At 44.1% G+C, this 19,862-nt stretch overlaps 2 protein-coding genes across 10 annotated transcripts in view; one reads left to right on the top strand and one right to left on the bottom strand.

The window, feature by feature from the left end:
• Positions 1-3,381, top strand: part of pde4dip (phosphodiesterase 4D interacting protein) — a 62,249-nt gene extending 58,868 nt beyond the window's left edge. For 8 of the 9 annotated variants that reach the window (XM_077017525.1, XM_077017522.1, XM_077017523.1 and 5 more), the window contains 2 exons: positions 228-303; positions 505-3,381. In XM_077017525.1, coding sequence (XP_076873640.1) covers positions 228-303; positions 505-680 — 252 coding nt within the window. In that variant the 3' untranslated portion in view covers positions 681-3,381. The remainder of the gene's footprint in view (positions 1-227; positions 304-504) is intronic. The other variant, XM_077017521.1, reaches the window with a different exon arrangement.
• A 721-nt stretch (positions 3,382-4,102) lies between these two features.
• Positions 4,103-18,546, bottom strand: slc25a24 (solute carrier family 25 member 24). The gene is made up of 10 exons (XM_077017528.1): positions 17,910-18,546; positions 16,866-16,992; positions 16,539-16,626; positions 10,371-10,482; positions 8,232-8,390; positions 7,941-8,093; positions 6,868-6,975; positions 6,553-6,720; positions 5,871-6,021; positions 4,103-5,567 (listed from the first exon to the last, which is right to left on the bottom strand). Exons 1-10 carry the CDS (start codon positions 18,090-18,092, stop codon positions 5,386-5,388), a joined length of 1,431 nt encoding a protein of 476 aa, XP_076873643.1. The 5' UTR covers positions 18,093-18,546; the 3' UTR covers positions 4,103-5,385.
• Positions 18,547-19,862: the final 1,316 nt, after the last annotated feature.

Here is a 19,862-nt window from a genome sequence, read left to right as displayed (position 1 = left end):
AGGGACGTGCCACTCCAGCTCGTCCTGTTAATGAATTCACTCTTCCCAGACCCACTCTTGTGTGGGTGGAGAGGAAGCTGAAGGAGCAGGTGTTAGCAGACGTGTGTTAGCGTGGGTGGAGAACACCACCAGCCTGGTCCTGTCCTCACTCTTCCACTCCATCTCTTCCCTCTTCCTCCCTCTGCGTGTCTGTCTCTCTGTGTCTCTGTTTCTGTGAGCACCTCTAGAAAAACGAGCTCAAGATCTCTTCCTTAGGCTCCTCCCACCCTCCTCTGTCCTCCACCTCTCCCTGGGCCTCTAGAGGTACACTGGGACACTCCTGGCTTCAGAGTGTGTGTGTGTGTGTGTGTGTGTGTGTGTGTGTGTGTGTGTGTGTGTGTGTGTGTGTGTGTGTGACCCACCAAGGTCATGGGCTTGATGTCCAGGGAGCACGTGTGCTGCTAAATACCTTCTGTTAGTCTCCCAGGGTGAGAGTGTAACCACATCTTCTCAATGTTCCCTTAGGTGAAGTTCCAACCATCGCCTGCCCCTCCTCATGTGGTTGGAGTAATGTGACGTCACCTTCCCAGCATCCCAACAGAGGCATGTCTGACCCAGGTCCAGCACAGCATCGCCCTCTAGAGGCAGCCCCTAGTAGTGCACTGCAAGTCCTCAGAGCCACAGTAGCGCCTCTGTGGTAAGAGAATGCAGGGCTTCGCTCTGAGGCGACGTGCACCAGCATCTAAAGCTTCCTGAACGTGGTGTGCCCCTTGGCTCAGGGGCCATATAGACACTTTGTCGATGATATCACGTCATGTCTCGTGAGGTTACCTGCTACCTCTTCTTGGAGCAGACCCCGCTGAAGCGGAACGCCGTGAGAACGCAGCTGTGTTTGATCACAGCGTCTACAAAGCATGGGAGCAAACTGTGTCTGTCAGCTGTATGTTCCAAGTCACCCTTACGGTAATACATTAATGCTCAGGTTTAGATGGGCAGACTTTGCTTAGTCAAAGCCCTCAATGTATTAGACCAGTCTGCTGGCTTAATCCTACTGATGTCCCAACCGCACAGCAGTGGTTCACTGACAATGGGGCAGAGCTGTTTGAGAAGAACTCTAAGACTACTGAATTTCAAACACTAAAACTACTGACATTCAAACACTAATACTACTGACTTCTAAATGCTGCAACCAAAAAAAGCAGGAGCAAGAAGGCAGTCTAGACGTGTGTTAAGATCAGAGCCTCGTCATGTCTAGACGTGTGTTAAGATCAGAGCCTTGTCTCCTCGTCATGTCTAGACGTGTGTTAAGATCAGAGCCTCGTCTCCTCGTCATGTCTAGACGTGTGTTAAGATCAGAGCCTCGTCTTCTCGTCATGTCTAGACGTGTGTTAAGATCAGAGCCTCGTCTCCTCGTCATGTCTAGACGTGTGTTAAGATCAGAGCCTCGTCTCCTCGTCATGTCTAGACGTGTGTTAAGATCAGAGCCTCGTCTCCTCGTCATGTCTAGACGTGTGTTAAGATCAGAGCCTCGTCATGCCTAGACGTGTGTTAAGATCAGAGCCTCGTCTCCTCGTCATGTCTAGACGTGTGTTAAGATCAGAGTCTCGTCTCCTCGTCATGTCTAGACGTGTATTAAGATCAGAGCCTCGTCTCCTCGTCATGTCTAGATATGTGTTAAGATCAGAGCCTCGTCTCCTCGTCATGTCTAGATATGTGTTAAGATCAGAGCGTCGTCTCATCATGTCTAGACATGTGTTAAGATCAGAGCCTCGTCTCCTCGTCATGTCTAGACGTGTGTTAAGATCAGAGTCTCGTCTCCTCGTCATGTCTAGACGTGTATTAAGATCAGAGCCTCGTCTCCTCGTCATGTCTAGATATGTGTTAAGATCAGAGCCTCGTCTCCTCGTCATGTCTAGATATGTGTTAAGATCAGAGCGTCGTCTCATCATGTCTAGACATGTGTTAAGACCAGAGCGTTATCTCCTCGTCATGTCTAGACATGTGTTAAGACCAGAGCGTCGTCTCCTTGTCATGTCTAGACGTGTGTTAAGACCAGAGTGTCGTCTCCTCGTCATGTCTAGATGTGTTAAGACCAGAGCGTTATCTCCTCGTCATGTCTAGACATGTGTTAAGACCAGAGCGTTGTCTCCTCGTCATGTCTAGACGTGTGTTAAGACCAGAGTGTCGTCTCCTCGTCATGTCTAGATGTGTTAAGATCAGAGCGTTGTCTCCTCGTCATGTCTAGACGTGTGTTAAGACCAGAGTGTCGTCTCCTCGTCATGTCTAGACGTGTGTTAAGACCAGAGCGTTATCTCCTTGTCATGTCTAGACGTGTGTTAAGACCAGAGCGTCGTCTCCTCGTCATGTCTAGACATGTGTTAAGACCAGAGCCTCATCTCGTCATGTCTAGACGTGTGTTAAGACCAGAGCCTCATCTCATGTCTAGACGTGTGTTAAGATCAGAGCCTCGTCTCCTCTGTCTCCTCGTCATGTCTGTGTGTGTATGATCGTTTCCCGTCATAAGCATTTGAACATAATGATGGATAATATTTTTCAAACAAACCTATTACTTTATTATAAACTTTATTATTTGGTCCAAAAAGCCTATTTTATGGTAGTTTTTTTTTGTCACTTATTTAATGGACCACTTTTTTTGTTTGTTTATATTTTTTAACCCAGTATCTGTGATGTAATGTAAAACCTGAACATGTCCTTGAACACACGGCGTCCACCTGCTGTATGGCAAAATAATGGCAGCATTTGTCAAACAGTTGACAAGACTGCTGAATGCAAAACATGATTTACTAGACAGGGGGGCATTTATATATGTATATATTTAAGATTATCATCTGTGCGTGTATGTACGTGTGTACACACACAACACACACACACACACACACACACACACACACACACACACACACACACACAAATCTATCACGTGCCCTTCTGTTTGTTTAGTGTTACTGGGGCATGAATCCTCCCGACTTGGCAAATAAAGCACAACAGACAGGCCCAAACCGATCTTTTCTACACCCTGTGTACACACATAAGTTAGAACTAGTCCTTTTCATGCCAAACTGGATCCCACTGATACTAGTCTTTGTCAGTCCAATTTTTTTATGGGAGCAAAGTCCAAGACAAGAAATCAGGTACAGACCGCCCACAATACTCAGGCAGTGTTCAATAAACCAAATGTGAACCACATACCCAAATGGCCCATGGATGGATTGACCTTTGTCAAAAGCAGAGAGCATGTGAGCGTTGCTGTGGCAGCATGGGAGATGTTGGTCCCTTGGTATGCTGATATGTGTATGTACACGTCTACATACGTACTTTCAGAAAAGAGTCTTGTTTGTGTGTGGGTGGAGGTGCTTTTAATAAAAAAAGAGAAGATGACAATGCCTTGCCTCTTACTGTTTGAAATCATTTAAACACTCAGTGAGTCTGAAGTTAAGGAAACAAAAACAAATCTCTCCTGTGAACCTCATTATGATGAAGTGCGTGACCATCTGGTTAACACCAAAGAGTGTTGCACAACCACAAATCAACACTTTACTGTAATGGTATTTATGTGTTTGTTGTAAACCTATTACATTCTTTTGGATTCCCATAGACCCCCCATACTCAAATACTTTTTAGGCCCATTGGGCATCTATTTCTGGCCCGCGAGCTATTTTGAAACTTTTTTTTTTCCCCCAATCGCGCTATCCGCTCTTATTTTGAAATCACGCACTGCGATCTCAATACAGGGCTGGGGATTGCCCCCAAATACGTTCGCCACCCCACCCCTGGTTATACGTTATATTGTTATGATACGTTATCCTACACGGTCACAATAAATGGCCCCTTGAGTCATTGAAAAAAAAAATTTGTGGCCCCTCATCATTTCCATTTGAGCACACCTGCCATAGACCATTCTTGGAATTATTGACTTCAGGGAATCGTTTAATCTCCCCACTAGATGGCACTAGAATATCACATTAGATTGGTTTCACAGAGTTTTCACAGTGTCTGAACCAACACCTCTACCAGATCTGAACTTTGGATTGTGGGAATTTGCATACGAGACTGTATTTTATAGCTATATGCACATCACACAACACAAAAGGCACCACGTGTATTCACATGTTTTAAAAATGCTTTAATGTAAACAGGAGAGTTGTAATACAATTAAATATCGGGCTAAAAAGGCAACATAAGTCACTGTGCAGGGCGGTCTGCAGAGAATGAGGTGAACAAGGTGATTAAGGCACCAGTGTGTCTCCGTACACAGTGCATGCACATGCTGGCCAACAGAACAGCCAGTGGACAGCAAACAGACCTTTTTGGACATTTTAGACACCATACACTCACGACTCTTAAGACACCGACTACATCCCGCAGTCCCGGCAGTGGGGGGCAGTTAGTCTGTGCCGCCCACCACGAGATGTTAGTGGCAGCAGAGCTGGGGGGTGTTCTGGTTCTGCTGGAGCAGAACGGGGGTTCTGGTTCTGCTGGTGGGAGCAGGTCAGGCTCCTTTCACATCTGCTACAGACTGCAACGTGTCACTGCTGGGAAGAGATTAGTCTGCCACTCAGAACAGTCCCAGCAGCAGTTCTCCAGTGGTCAGACCATGATGCTGGAGGAACCCAAACACACGCTGTGCAGGCTACAGCCTAACAGCACACCTACATGTGTGCACACACTACGTCTGCAGAGCGAGATGGTGTCGGGCCTGTATTGTTTTAAAGCATTAAAAAAACATGTAAACCTGAGCAGGAGTGGACTGATTTACATTTAATAACAGAACTAAATAAACCTGTGTCTTGGGTTTTGGTGCACAGGACGCATTTCCTAATGTGCCTTTCCACTAAAGTCATGAGAGTGTGAAACAGCGCCCCCATGAGTTGAGTGAACTAAATATCAAATATTTTAAAGAATTTGGCAACAATATTACATAGAGAACAATGTCAGATATCACCCTGTTGCTATGACATTCAACAGGAACAAACATAAAAAAATATCAAATATCCCCAAACCCATAAGACCTTTCGATCTTGCAATTTTGGCCTAAATTAGCTGACCACCTACAACTCGTATAACTAAAGTACTCTAAGCCGTGCAAAAAGCGTGATAACCAATTGCATTATCCCCTTAAGATTTATATAAAATCACACTGGCCAGCCCGGGGGCTGCTCCCTGTAACTCAGTGAATGTTTGATACACTGGGAGACTCATGTCCTGGCTCTGGAAGACATTACAGGAATATTGTCTGTGCGTTCACGAACAGTAAAGAAACAACAGTATGGGTTGACTAAATGAAGATGCAGACATGCACAAGTGACTCAGGATGAGGAAAACACCCTTTATGTCTCACACACACACACACACACACACACACACACACACACACACACACCCCTCTCACTTGGAGATGCCCAAGCCAGACTTCATGTACTCATACACCACGTAGCTGATGCTGACGGCAGGGATGACCTTCATGAAGTTAGGCAGGATCCCTCGGTAAAGCCCGAAAAAACCATCCTTCTCCAAGATCTTTTTGGTGAGCTTGGTCATGGATACCTGCTCCGAACCCTCTAGAGATGCTGTGAGAGAAAAATGCCCTGAAGTCAGGTTCTGCTACTGATGGTACTAGAGGAACGACTGACTATACCAGGAGATACAGTTCATGCCCAGCAGATAAACAGCACCATGCAGTGCTAAATATAACTGTTTAAACAGAACAATTTAAAATATAACTGCACTTTTAGTGTATCCATCCAACAGTATAGGGTTGTATCTGCTGTATGTCTACAGGCATGAGCCCGTGCATACACAGATTGACATTCATGTTCTTATAATAACAACAACGAGTCAAACAGCGGGTTCCGAGTCCAGAGGGCGTCTACCTTGGGCCTGCATCCGCGTACGTATCAGGGCCAGGGGGTAACTGGCCAGCTGCCCACAGGTGCTGGAGATGGTTCCACACGCCAACAGAACCAGAATCCCAGGGTTGGCAGAGTCTTTCGCATAGCGTGACAGCCAGGTATTCTTTAGGGTCTGGGTCAGAATCGACAGAGAGATAGGGTGAGAGAGGGAGAGAGAGAGAGAGAGAGAGAGAGAGAGAGATTGATCGATCTACTAAGAGTTGTCCCAGTCTGAGATTATATGTTTCTGTATTGTCACATGCCAGTACAACTACTACGTTCATACACATTCCAGTTTAAGACTGAATATCACACTTTGAAGTACAAGAAATACAGGCTCTTGTGGTTTTGCTGTAGTGAATCAAGGTTACTAGGTTTATTTTAATGGCGACGTATTCAACATGGCCCAGAGGTGCAACATTTCTTTTTTTCTACTGACTTAAACCCGTGAGCCATGTTAACCAAAAGGAATCAGATGCTGTCATCCCCAATAATGTAGTCAGGCCACTGACTCCTGTCACTAGGATTCTACGAAACGTGGTTCAGCGTTGTCTGAGAAAAGAGCCTCGTACATTGGGCTGTTCCCTGGTCCTTTTTTTAGTTCGAGCAGGAATAAGAATTTTTTTTAATGTTTTTTTTATATTCAGAAGCCATCTTGGTTCACCTCATACACAGCCAGGTCTATCCCTGCGTAAGGAATGATGCCCAGGATGTTGGGGATGTAGCCCTTATAGAAGGCCCTCACTCCCTCTCTCCTCACAATCTTCTTGGCACAGTCGAACATTCCGGAATACTGCCCGGTCTTCCTCAGCGTTAGCCTGGTCTTCATCACCTTTCAGTGAAGAACGCAACAGGAATGCATTGTTTACATCACACATAACCCACATGTTCCTTCTGTTATCTGATTTAACTTAAAAAGCTTTTTAAATTATTAAAAATCTATTAAAAATGTGGTTGTGTGCTAGGAGATGGAGCTCACCTCCATGGGGTAGATGAGTGTCTGTGCTGTGGCCCCGGCCAGGGACCCTGCCATGAACCTCTCATGAGTCTTGACCTGCCCTCCGTCTCTAGACAAAAGCTTCTTGTACTGCGCGTGGGGAGGAACAGAGGGGTTATCACCATCACACGAGAAACCTGGTGAGCTAGATGTGGTTCTTCAGTGTGCTGTAACAGTGGCAATGTTGACTGAAGGGAAATTAAATACTACATGGGTGTCAGCTTCAGTGACGTTTCATATTTAAAGCTGAGAACATTCTGGAAAGCACGAGTAACACAATGCCGGGTGGGATACTTCAGTGATCTAGAATAAGCACCTTGTTTTACTTCTGCTTTTCTGTTAGTGTGAGAAAAGAGCGGGTTTCTAGAGAGCTTCGAGGCTTTGGAAGGCTATGCGGTACAGTTTTGGTTGTGTCATTGTGTGGAAGTAACTTTACTGCAGACTGCAGGCTGATGCGGAGTAGATATTGGCAGTGTTCCTGGCTCTATACTCCAGCACACAGAAGTCTACAATTTCAGCTTTGGTTTAACAAGTTAATATTGGCCAAATAATGTAATCATGTGTTCTTTTTAGATGTCGCGATATATAACTGAACAAGTGATGGCCCGGTGGATTTATGGCTGTAACACCATCACCATGACAACAGGAAGATTGCCATGACAGGCATATCAGAGGATCACCCAAGCTGCCTCAAGTCTGGTTTCCATCAGACTTCAACTGCACAAGCTTCACAAGCTAATACTCAACATAACTGTATTTAAGACTGTGATAATTAATCCCATCACTTCTAGTAACCTCATAATGCCTAATGTCCTGCACTTTAGCTTCACAAAGCCGCCGTGTCAAACCACAGCTGCAGCGTGAAGCTCAAAACATCACTGTGAGCACTTCAGGTGAAACAGAAAGGTGGTGGTGGTGTAGGGTGTTGGGGGTGGTTGTGTCTGTGGTGATGGGGGGTACTTATATTAGGTACTGGCTGTTTTCCCCATTGTGAGGGGAGTTTTTCCACAATGTGACGGGCATCTTAATGGCTATTAAATCAAAACACACTTCACCTGCTCGTATGCCATGAACTTGATGGCTGTTTCCGGGGCGATTTTCAGGACGTTGACCCCATTGCCCCTCCATAGAGACGTGACTCCCCCCTCTTTAATCATCTGCTTAAATCCACCAACCAGACTGATTTCGTTGGACTTTGAGGCATGTACCTGTAATTACAGATAACAGCAGTTACCCCTCACCCCCCAAACACAGCGTACCCTCCTCTGGCCCGCGGGTCCGTGCTGTGTGTGCAGCAGACAGCAGGCCGGCTCAAACAGACCGCATGTTGTGAAGGAAGGTCATACCTGCATGAAGACTTTCATTCTGTCTAAAGGGGCGGTGCCTGTGCGGGAGACGGCCCCTGCCATCGCCCCGGCAGCCAGCTGCTTCCACCAGATTCCAGTGGACTTCTCCTCTTCAGTAAACTCATCGGGAATAGACAGACTGTCCCCTATATCCAACACCTAGAACAACCAAACCCAGACGAGCCATTACTCACTAACAAAACACCCATCTGAGTTGTCAAGTGTTTGCTTTAATCATTTGTGTTGTTTCAAAAACAATACAAGTTCAAACAAAGTGTTTACACTGAACAGCTGTGAACTGGTTTTAAAATATTTAATGGTGTCATTTCGCTATTCAGCAGTGCATTTTAACAGCAGGGGAGTTGATGTTTTTCTGTTACAGATCATCACATCATTTTAAGAACTACAGATTAACATATTTAACAAGCTGATTAATTGATCACTGCTGTCTTAAATGTCCGGATTTAAGCATCATTCCATATCCGGAGTGTCATTACTATACAGTGCAGCTTCTCAGTTGTCTACCGTACAAATCCCCCATCATCCCCAGGCCCTCACTCAGCCTGGGCCTCATTTAGACACAGTCACATACGGCTGCATTTGCATTCCATTTATTCAATTACATTTTTTTTATTTATTACATTTTGTTTCCTGACTGGGCTGAAATAGTTGACATGTTTTCGTTCTCTCAAAATAATTGGAAGGCTGTAAATAATTGGAAGGCTGTAAATAATTGGAAGGCTGGTTATGAGTCCCAGGTCCAGTTAATCCTGGGATGAAACCAAGAAGGGTGGTTGAACCAGGAGTGGACTTCACCCATCCTCTAGGAGGGACTGGGTTCATGAACCAGCCCACTGCTGCTATGGGCCACAGAAACTAGGATCATTCTGACTAATCTGTGGACATGGAGTTTGTGGCACACCGTACTGACCTGCATGTTTGTGGCACACCATACTGACCTGCATGTTTGTGGCACACCATACTGACCTGCATGATTGTGGCACACCGTACTGAACTGTGTTTGGGAATCACATTTGCTAAGTGCCCAACAAACACTTATGTTGGTTACAGAGTGCTCAGAGCGTTGTTAGTACTGAACATAATAGTAACAGTCATTCTTGGACTAAACTAGGTAAATACATACAACTGATATGTTCTCTGGCTTCCTGAATATTGCAAGAGACAAACAAGTCTTAGTATCAAACGCACATGCATGACCAAGACAAACCTGGAGTTCACCATATGCAACACGTCACACCAACATAAACCAAAGCTCCTCTGACTGCATTCCTCAAAACTCTTATCATGACATTCTGCTGTCTGGGCCTACAGGTTAACACACAACTATGCATCTGGGAGAATGTGCTGTTGGCCTGCTACAGACAGACCTGCACTGCCACTCTCACCATCTGTGTGAGGGTCCAATAGCCTGCTCAATACTGTACCCTGCAGGCGACCATCTCCAGGCTGATCCCAGAACAGCTTAAAGTGAGCTCAACAGGTTCAGCCAAGCAGTTCCTTCTGCCCAGACATTGAAAGAGTCACTAACTCCTGACAGTGACCAGTCTTGACAGGAAAATCCAACCCTGAACATATTTATAGAGATTTGTATGGAGGAACCGCCATCACAACACATAGAAGTAAATGGATGCAAACTATTACTCTAGACACTTATTGAAATGGTAACTAAATCACAGAACATCATTCATAAGGTTGTGGTAGCTGAATATTACTTTACTTCTTTCTCCCATCATTCAAAGAATGCCTCCATCTTCCTCTTGTCTCTATCTTCCTCTTCCTCATCTGCCCTCTCAGTTAAATCAGATATAAACTGCACTCCTGCTTAGGAAGCTTGTCTCCTCTGTCTCTGTCCTTTCTGTGTCTGTCTCCATCTCTGTGTGTGACCCAGGTCCTTCACACACCACCCTCATTCACAACATTCATTAATCCTCAATAACCAGCCAATGACCAGAACAAGAGCCCCTCACAAACCCTTTCTCACAAGTCTCAGTGCATATTACAAATGCATCATCATCATCATCCGATGCTCCTGGCCCCCGGGGGAGGTAATTTCAGACACGGCTCCACCCGCGTTCAGGCAGCCGGGCTGGTGCGGGAGGAGAGCGGGCGGTGGCTTACGGTGGAGTGTTTCCAGTAGCGTATGATCTCCTGCAGGTCTGTGGCAGGGTTGAACAGGAAGTGCTCCCTCCACTCGTTCCAGTCCACAGTCATGGTGCCGTCCACGTCGATGCTGGAAGGGACAGAGAACACAGTGCCAACGCTCATAATGCATCACGGTACATTATGTTTTCTTTTTAAATAGCACATCTATTTGTGCTCCATGTTTTCACTATACAAGTCCGCTAGTGAGGACCAACCAACATGATCATTTGCCTAATTACAATCAGCCTCTAATAAATATCCTCCCTTGAGGATGTGCTGGGTTTGATGTATGATTGCACTCTTACTATGTGATCAATCATATTTATGCATTTTTTGAACAAACGAAGGGATATGTGATTTCTTCTCTGTGTGCATAACTGTGTGCATGCAGGTCTCTGTTTTATCTGTATTACTTTTAAGTGGATGTTGCAGAGCACTGAGAGTCTATGACATGGGCTGGTGCATAAAGCTTTTGTTAGACAAAGTGGAGAGGCCAGTAAAGGCTGTTGGGCTCGTTGGGAGGAACTCAGTCTGAACTACCCGAACGTCTGAAGGTCCACCCCACCCACCGTATCTGCAGTTATTCTGATGATATAATAGCTTGGAGCTGGCCAACCTCTGAAAGGTAAACACCAAACCCAAAACAAAAGCACCTTCTTACTTTCCATTCCTGTCACAAAACTCTTTCCAGTTCAGTCAGAGGTCAAGTTCTATCTCTATGGCATGGGTTAAAGCAAGAAATTTTCATTTGACTGAAATTTTTTCCTGGCAAAAGACAATGCTAGCAATTACTGAAAATGTGGTGTAGTTGGGACACGACCTCTTTTGCCTAATTCTACACAATAAACACATTTATAAAGTATATTGATCTAAACAGCCTGTGTAAGGAGAGAAGAGAGAATCTATGAAGTGACAAAATGCAACACCTGAGCAATAAATGTACATAAATCTGGGGGTCCTCTTCAGAAAACTATTTAAAGATCAAGTCAAATTTAGTGAATCCTGGTGAGTTTTAAAAGGTATGAAGCTCTCTTGTTTTTATCAAATTCACTATTCACAAAAACATAAGCCGTAAGATTACCTGCTTTAAGTAGGTATGTTACAAAAAAATTACACTGGATAGAGCTTTTAAATACAAACAGAACAAAACCATCCATGTTAAGCCTGGTTTAAGCCATTATATTTGACGCGGCGCGTGCGGGCGGCGCGGGCGCCGAAAATGACGTAATCGCGCTGGCTCCACCCGTGCGCGAGAGCCTCGCGTGCTGGTGATTCGCAAGGTCGTGCACCTCTCGAATTTTGTAACTTCGCACGCGCCGCGCCTCAGCACAATGAACAAAGTCATGTTTGCAGGGTTCATACACCTTTATAAGGTGGAATTAAAGGTAAGCATCGGCTACGCTGATGCGTTTGAGCTGCTGGCCCGTAGTACATTTTGAGTGTGCTGAGTGAACGCTGGCGCGACTTGCTGCCGCTGCTCACACGAAAATTGCTAGTTTTATTAACGCTTAACTAAGTTGTGTCCAAAGTTTTTTCTCCTTATCTTTTAAATATTTTAAAGCAAGCCTACATTGTCTGCCTGGACTATTGCTGGATTATTGCTATTGCTATTCTAGAAGAAGTTTTACACCTATGTCAAACGCGACCCCGTGGTCTTTTAACTGCAATGCAAACTAGTAAGATCCACACCTGGTCAGCGTTTGTCTGGATTCTGCTGGTACTTACTCACAAACTTATTCACAAACCTGTAATGGTCTCGCTTCAGTATTCTGTTGCTGAGCTTCTCCGTTACCGATTCAGTCGGTTTGCTGCTCCATCGGATCTACTGCTACACCCGGACATAATCTTCACTCCTCGGCGGAGATACATCCACCGCGGGTCTCGTCGGAATGTTCTTGAAGACTCATCAAAGGCAATAAAATCTATCTGGTCCATCTCTCGCCGACCCCGACGCAACACAGGTCGGACTGCTGACCACAGGGTGCTAGCCTGCCTAGCCCGGTCGGCGAACACCCCAGCTACATCATTTCCCAACTCCACTGTCAACTTCGGTCTGCTTAACATCCGCTCACTCACGAACAAAGGACATCTCATCCGAGATCTCATCACGGACCGTAAGTTTGACTTTCTCTGTTTAACAGAAACCTGGCAAGTAACCAACAACTATACACAACTCAATGAATCGACTCCATCGGGGTTTGTTTACACCTGCAAACCACGTGACACCAGTCGAGGAGGTGGTATCGCGATAATTCACAGCGAGAAGTGGAAAGTCTCGCCAGTATCTGTCCCGACCTTCTCTTCGTTTGAATTGACAGTATGTAAACTGTCTGGATCTACCCCGACCATATTTACAGTCATCTATCGCCCACCAAAACCCAACAGTACATTTTTAAATGACTTCGCCACTCTACTCACACACCTGTCAACCCTGTCACCAAATAACATTGTGTTGGGTGACTTTAATATTCATATGGACAACATAAATAACCCTCTCACCAAAGATTTTATGTGCTGTCTTGAGGGTTTTGGGTTTCAGCAGTACACCGATGCTCCCACTCACTCTAAGGGTCACATTCTGGACTTAATTTGCTGCTCAGGTGTCTCTCCTCTCGACCTTACAACTGATGAACTCCCAATAACCGACCATTTCCTCCTCTCATTCAATGTCAGTCTTTCGATAAATGTCACCAAACTTCCCCGTCTCATTTCTTTCCGTAATATTAAGGACATTAATTTGGATTCTCTCTCCTCCAGTATTAACTCCATATCTGACACTCATCACCTAACCACCCCCGACGATCTTGTTGCTCACTATAATACTGGACTTCACTCTGTACTTGACTCACTAGCCCCACTAAAAACTAAGTCTGTAACTTTCACAAATTCAGCCCCTTGGTTTACACCCGAACTTCGGCTTATGAAAGCCAAAGGACGGAAACTAGAGCGGCTCTACAAGAAAACCGGACTTTCTGCTCATAAGGAAATGTATAAAAATCATATGTTACAATATAAGGAAAACATTATTCATACCAAAACAAATCATTATACTGATATAATCTGCTCTAATGAAGGAAATGCCAAGTCACTTTTCTCATTATATAAAAATATAACCCAAGCCCCGGACTCTATCCCATCTCACCTGTACTCTACTGATTTCTGTAACTCACTCATGTCATTCTTCACTGATAAAATCCGTACAATCCACCACTCTCTTAGTTTACAATCCATTCCCAGTTTTCTCCCTGACTTTTCTCCTCCTGCTCATCCTTGGTCTGCCTTTCATCTTCCTTCTGCCTCAGAAATCTCTGATATAATCCAGAAGCTGAAGCCATCCACCTGCAAACTAGACCCTCTCCCTTCAGTTCTAGTGAAAGCCTGTCAGTCTTCACTAGTCCCTATCATCACCAACATCACACACTCTTCCCTTACCACTGGGACTGTTCCTGCTCATCTTAAGACTGCTGTAATAACTCCGATTCTGAAAAAACTTGGCGCAGACCCCACTGATTTTAATAACCTACGGCCCATCTCTAATCTACCCTTCATATCAAAAATTCTCGAAAAGGTAGTAGCTTCGCAACTTCATAATCACTTAAAAAATAATAACCTCTATGAACTGTTCCAATCTGGATTTCGTCCACTACACAGCACGGAAACTGCCCTTATAAAAGTCACCAATGACCTCCTTATGGCGGCAGATTCAGGATTACTCTCCATCCTTATCCTCCTTGACTTAAGTGCAGCATTCGATACCATCTGCCACACCACCCTCCTAAACAGACTATCTTCCATTGGTATCACTCAAACTCCCCTAAACTGGTTTAAATCATATCTCTCTTGCCGCACTCAGTTCGTTCATATCAATACATTTACTTCTCAACCTTTCCCTGTTACTTCAGGTGTGCCCCAGGGTTCTGTTTTGGGGCCCCTTCTTTTCATTATCTACCTCCTTCCTCTTGGCCATATCTTTCGTAAGCACAACATTAGTTTCCATTGTTATGCTGATGACACCCAGCTCTATTTTTCCTGTAAACCCACTCCCACTCTCCCACTCTCCACCCTTACTGATTGTTTGATGGAAATAAAATCCTGGTTCACTGCAAATCTGCTAAAATTAAACAGTGATAAAACCGAGGTTCTACTTGTTGGCACTAAATCAACACTCTCTAAAATTAACAGTCCCTCCATTGACATTGATAATACATCTGTTTTCCCTTCCTCTCAGATAAAAAGCCTGGGTGTCATCCTCGACAACTCTTTATCGTTTAAATCACATATCAATAAAATTACCCAGTCCGCTTACTTTCATCTACGTAATATCAGTCGCCTTCGTCCTGCCCTTACACCACATACCTCTGCCATCCTTGTGCACAGCCTCGTCACTTCCCGCCTTGACTATTGCAATTCCCTGCTTTTTGGTCTTCCACACAAATCTCTCCATAAGCTTCAATTGGTTCAAAACTCAGCTGCCCGTATCATCACAAAAACCCCTTCATTCCACCATATCACACCTGTACTGTCTCAGCTCCACTGGCTCCCAATCAAGTTCCGTGTAGACTATAAAATTCTTCTACTCACTTTCAAAGCCATCCATAACCTTGCCCCACCCTATCTCTCTAATCTTCTCACTGTCGCTATTCCATCTCGCACTCTCAGATCTTCCTCCTCTGTTCACCTGACTGTCCCCTCTGCCCGTCTCACCACCATGGGGAGTAGAGCTTTTAGTCGCTCTGCTCCCCGGCTTTGGAATTCGCTGCCACCTGACATAAGGAACATAAACTCACTTCTACAGTTCAGATCCTCATTAAAGACTCACCTGTACAAGATTGCTTTTAATGTTTAACTGATCCATGTTTTACTGTGTCATATTTTATTGTTTCTCTTACTTGTATTTTATGTATGAGTTTATTTATTTTTTGCTGTTGTAATTGTAAAGTGTCCTTGAGTGTTAGAAAGGCGCTATTAAATAAAATGTATTATTATTATTATTATTATAAAGCACTTGCACGTCACTTTCAAGGTCCATTTCAACACGTTTTCAATGTTACATTTAATTAAGTTAAATATTTATACATATACTCGAAATGATTCGAAATAATTCGCTTTTTATCACATTTTTTAATGGTTGTTTATCCATTAAATGTTGTTTATCCATGTGCTGTTTAATGGTTGACAATCTTAATGTCTTCACGTTCTCTCATGTTTCCTGGAATTACAAGAGGCTCGTATTTGTTAACGTAATGCAAGAAAACTGTTCAGTCAGACAGATATTTGTTGTGAAACGAAGTAGTTACAATTTCAACATTTTAAAGTACTTTAGCCTAAATTCCAGCACTTTTCAAACCTGGAACACATAGCAACATTAAAATTCTCCTGTTTTTGAGCGGTGTTTCTTTATACTACCACATATCGTTTCGGACAAGACTGCAAAAAGAATGTGACGCGTCAACTAGCCTCCGCCGTTCGCGCAAGTTTGCACGAGGTGTACAGAGTCGCGCGCTACGGTCACGTCAGGCAGGAGGGAGGTCACTTTTCTACATAATGTCCGTAAATCTGAAGGCGGAATGACCCGCAAGTCAATCAAATGACACCGCCGTCATCCACCCAGCGCTGATGAGCGCCAGTGAGAATCATATTTCGGCCACAAAAGATAGCACGCACGCGCGCGCGTGTGGTTTATTATGATTTGACGGATTTTTTCCCCAAAAAAATCAAATGACGGAAATCCGTCGTAGTGACGGAGAACTTTAACCCATGCTCTATGGCAATGCTTTGCACATGCAGTGAGAGAGAGTCAGTGAGCTGTATTAGTGACTCAAAGATGCCCTCCATCCACTCCTCCACCCACTCCTCCACCCATGCCCTCGCTGCTCTATGGTCCTCTATAGTTTTACACATTAACAGGGCACTGCATGTCAGTCTGTCATTAGGTCTTATCACTCATTCTGGCTTTCCAGAAGTCAGAGTGCAAAGTTATCAGCAAAGCAACAGTTACTGCTGACGGTGTGGAGTCTCCACCCCAGCAATGAGCCTTACAGCACTGGTAAACCCTCGAAGGAGAAAATAAATAAAATCAAATAAGTAGTCAGAAAAACAGTAGTGTTTTTGATCAGCCGGTGCACGCATCTGGGCTGGGACTACCTCTTGAGAATCTTTTCAGCATTATCTCTTGATATGCTTACTCCCAAGTCTTTAAGCGCCTGCTGTATCTCCGTAGAATCAATCCGTCCTGTGAAGAAATGTTCCAGAGAAATCCACAGTGACGAATTGTATGCAATTTTCCAATGTCTAATTTTATGTCTAACATAATTACATTTCACACAGTTCACTCACATAAAGTGTACATTATAAACAAGAAAAATTACTTTAGTGATAATAAATCTAAAAAAACATTGCAGGAATAATTGTCTAAACTTGCTCAGTACACTGTGGAACAGACAGAAGTACTGAACCCCAAGAGAAACTCACCATCATTGTTCTTGTCCAGACTCTTGAAGGTCAAGTTGAGCTTCTTCTCGTGTTCCTTCAGGTAGTTGGAGAACTCCAGGAAGTCCAGCTGCTGGTCTTTGTCAGTGTCGCCAGAGGAAACTATTTTCTGGGGAGTAAAAGAAAAAAACAAGTTATTGATTGATCAGCTCTTGAAATAAGATCTCTAGATTGAGCAAACAAACAAACAAAAAAAATCACCACCAACAAAAGTAGTGCTAGCTTTAGCTTGAACACTTTGCACATTTGTTAAACTGTCTCCAGATGTTCAAAGAAAGTCAGTGTTAAATGTAGACCTATACTGAATGTTCACATGCCACTAAAACTTTAATACATGATGCACCAATACATGCAACATACTAATGGCTATCAGTTGAATACTTAATCTATTAACAGATTAGGACTTTACTGCCCATATTTATGACTTGACACAAAAGGGCCTCAATTAGCACGTATAGAAAAATGAAGAATGTCTCGGATCAGAGAGCACGCGGGGTGTAGAGCAGGAAGGGATTTGCTCGAGCACTAAAGGTGCGTCTTTCGTCACACATATATGCGCGCGTGCGCGCGCACACACACACACACACATTTATTTATATATATTATATACATACACACACACACACACACACGAGTGTTTGATGAGAATGCACGTTCATTCCATTTTACAGTAGCACTTTTACAGTGCGTTTCAAACACTATAATAGATACTGATTGCAGTTTCTAGTAGTATAGCCTATTGATTTTTTGTTACACGCCAACGTTGTCACTCGACTGGACCCACTCTGTCGTACGACGCGAACATGAAACAGATCTTTCCCGTCACTGGTGAGGTTTGGTGGTAGTTGGACCGGTTCCTGCCGTGTTGGGTGCGGACAGGCCCGAGGTGGCCCAGAGTCGTGCGGGATGATCTTACATCAGAACGGATACGACAACGGGTCCACATCTCTCCACGATAACAGAGATACGGACACAGCATCTCCGAGATGTGACCTAACGCGTGAGATCTTCTCAACATCTCATTACCTGCACCGCGTCCGCTCCCAGCACGAAGCCCATGGCGGCCAGGCCCTCCTTCAGCTCCCCAACGTCCACCTTCCCATCTTTGTTCACGTCCAACTTCTCGAACAACTCCTGGAAGGTCTTGGTGGCCTCGTCGCTCACGCAGTGAGCCTCGGTGAACACGAACTTCCTCAAAACCTGATACATTATTACTTTAATAAGGCAAATGTGCAGGTATCAGCGCCAAAATCAACGATGGAAAACTGCGGAAAAACACACAGGACTGCGTGTGTGTAGCGTGTGCCGATCGTGTAAGTGCCGCTGTAATCTACTTCCTCTGTGTGTTGTTCAGTAACGCCATAAACCGATCGGTAACGTGTGCTCGCGCGACCCTCGCGGATCGATCACCGGTATTGATGAGCTCGCGCTGCGCACGTCAGGACTGTAGTAAGAAGGAGGGACTAGAGTCGCTGAATTGCGCCTCGGGTTGCCAGCTCGACGGACCCGCCCTAACGGATCAACAATGTTCGGCGAGATATTTCCCCCTTTTTCACCGAGACCAGAATAAACGCGTCCTGTAATCGGAGTGACTTTGCTTGCACGTTGATGTTATATTGTTGTGGCTATCTCTGCGATAACCGTGCTGTAACCATAAAGGGTGGATGAACAAACTCGAAAGTTTTTTTCCTTTTTTCTCTTTTTTCTTTCTTTCTCTCTCTCTCTCTCTCTCTCTCTCTCTCTCTCACTGACTCTTTTTTCTCTTGACTGAAATAACTATGCTGTGACTCATCTACCCCTGCATGACGGACGGTGGTGACAACTGTGTTCAGGCTGTTACTGTAGCCTAGATGTCAATCAAATAAGGTCCCGAGAGAATCCTTTCAGTAAAAATACTCCATTACTGCAAGGAAGTGTGTGTGTGAGACAGAGAGCGAGACAGACAGATAAACAGACAGATTACAATGTCACTGATGGGTTTATTTACTGATAGAACTGCATTACTTAACTTATTGAAGTCATGCTGGTGTGTACCGCCCCATAATAAGAAATATTAGGATCAGGATACCTTATACATTGTAATTTTTAAATAATAGCATTTAAAGCATCCAAAGTTTCTGTAAGAGTATGTGGTAAAGGACACATTTGTGGTTAAACTTCATAAGAGTGTGAGGCCACAGGAAGCAGTTCACCCTCCTGTACTTCAGGGTATACACAAACTGAACATGCTCTCAAATGTGTGCAAACCATACTCTGCTTTTATAAGTGAGGCTGTGTGTGTGTGTGTGTGTGTGTGTGTGTGTGTGTGTGTGTGTGTGCATGTGTGTATTCATGAGAAGAAGATTCTGTTTTATTTTTCTGCAATAAAATAATAAAGAAACAAGGTGACAAACATGACTAAATGTATTTAGTTGTACACAGTGTAACGTGATGAATACCAGGGCATCGTCTAATGACATTTGTCTGATCCCCACACATCCCAATCAACACATCAATCTGAGCTTCAGAGTTTAATGGACTTGGGTATTTGAATATGTTCTTACACATATTGTGCACAGACAAGCAAGAACAAAATACACTTTCGGATATTTTCTTCCAGTTAAATATCTTAAAGAAAAGGCCTTGATACATTTGGGGTTCATGAAACGCACGAGACATTTGTTCAGCCAGTAGAGGGAGCCGAAGCGCCAAGATTAAAATATTAACTCAGTATGAGAAAGATCACTTTAACATATTGAGTAGACGTGTATTTATTCATTTGTGGATTTATGCTAATATTTTGTCTATTTATTTTACTTTATGAAGTCTACAATACTTTGTCTCAAAATGTTTACACCGACTCTGCACTGGGCGCGCAGAAAAGTGGGATCTCAACATGAAAATACTATAATGCGCTTTTTAAAAAGTTTAGGATACCTTTGGGCTTTACAGAATATGGAGGCTACAGTTTAGTCCCACAGTCTGTTGAATTGTCCTCTA

This window comes from Brachyhypopomus gauderio, chromosome 9, assembly GCF_052324685.1.
Source record: "Brachyhypopomus gauderio isolate BG-103 chromosome 9, BGAUD_0.2, whole genome shotgun sequence".
Lineage (NCBI taxonomy): Eukaryota > Metazoa > Chordata > Actinopteri > Gymnotiformes > Hypopomidae > Brachyhypopomus > Brachyhypopomus gauderio.
The sequence above is the reverse complement of the archived record's forward strand: the minus strand, read 5'-3'. Positions and strand labels throughout refer to the sequence as shown.

Bases quoted from the DNA above. Each gene is read 5' to 3' on its own strand.
- slc25a24 (XM_077017528.1), bottom strand. From the start codon at position 18,092: ATGTATCAGGTTTTGAGGAAGTTCGTGTTCACCGAGGCTCACTGCGTG. The intron at 10,483-16,538 runs GTAGTCCCAGCC...TGTCCCTTCCAG, and splicing joins GCTGAAAAGATTCTCAAGAG to CATCGACGTGGACGGCACCA. The intron at 8,391-10,370 runs GTAAGCCACCGC...TGGTTGTTCTAG, and splicing joins GCTACTGGAAACACTCCACC to GTGTTGGATATAGGGGACAG.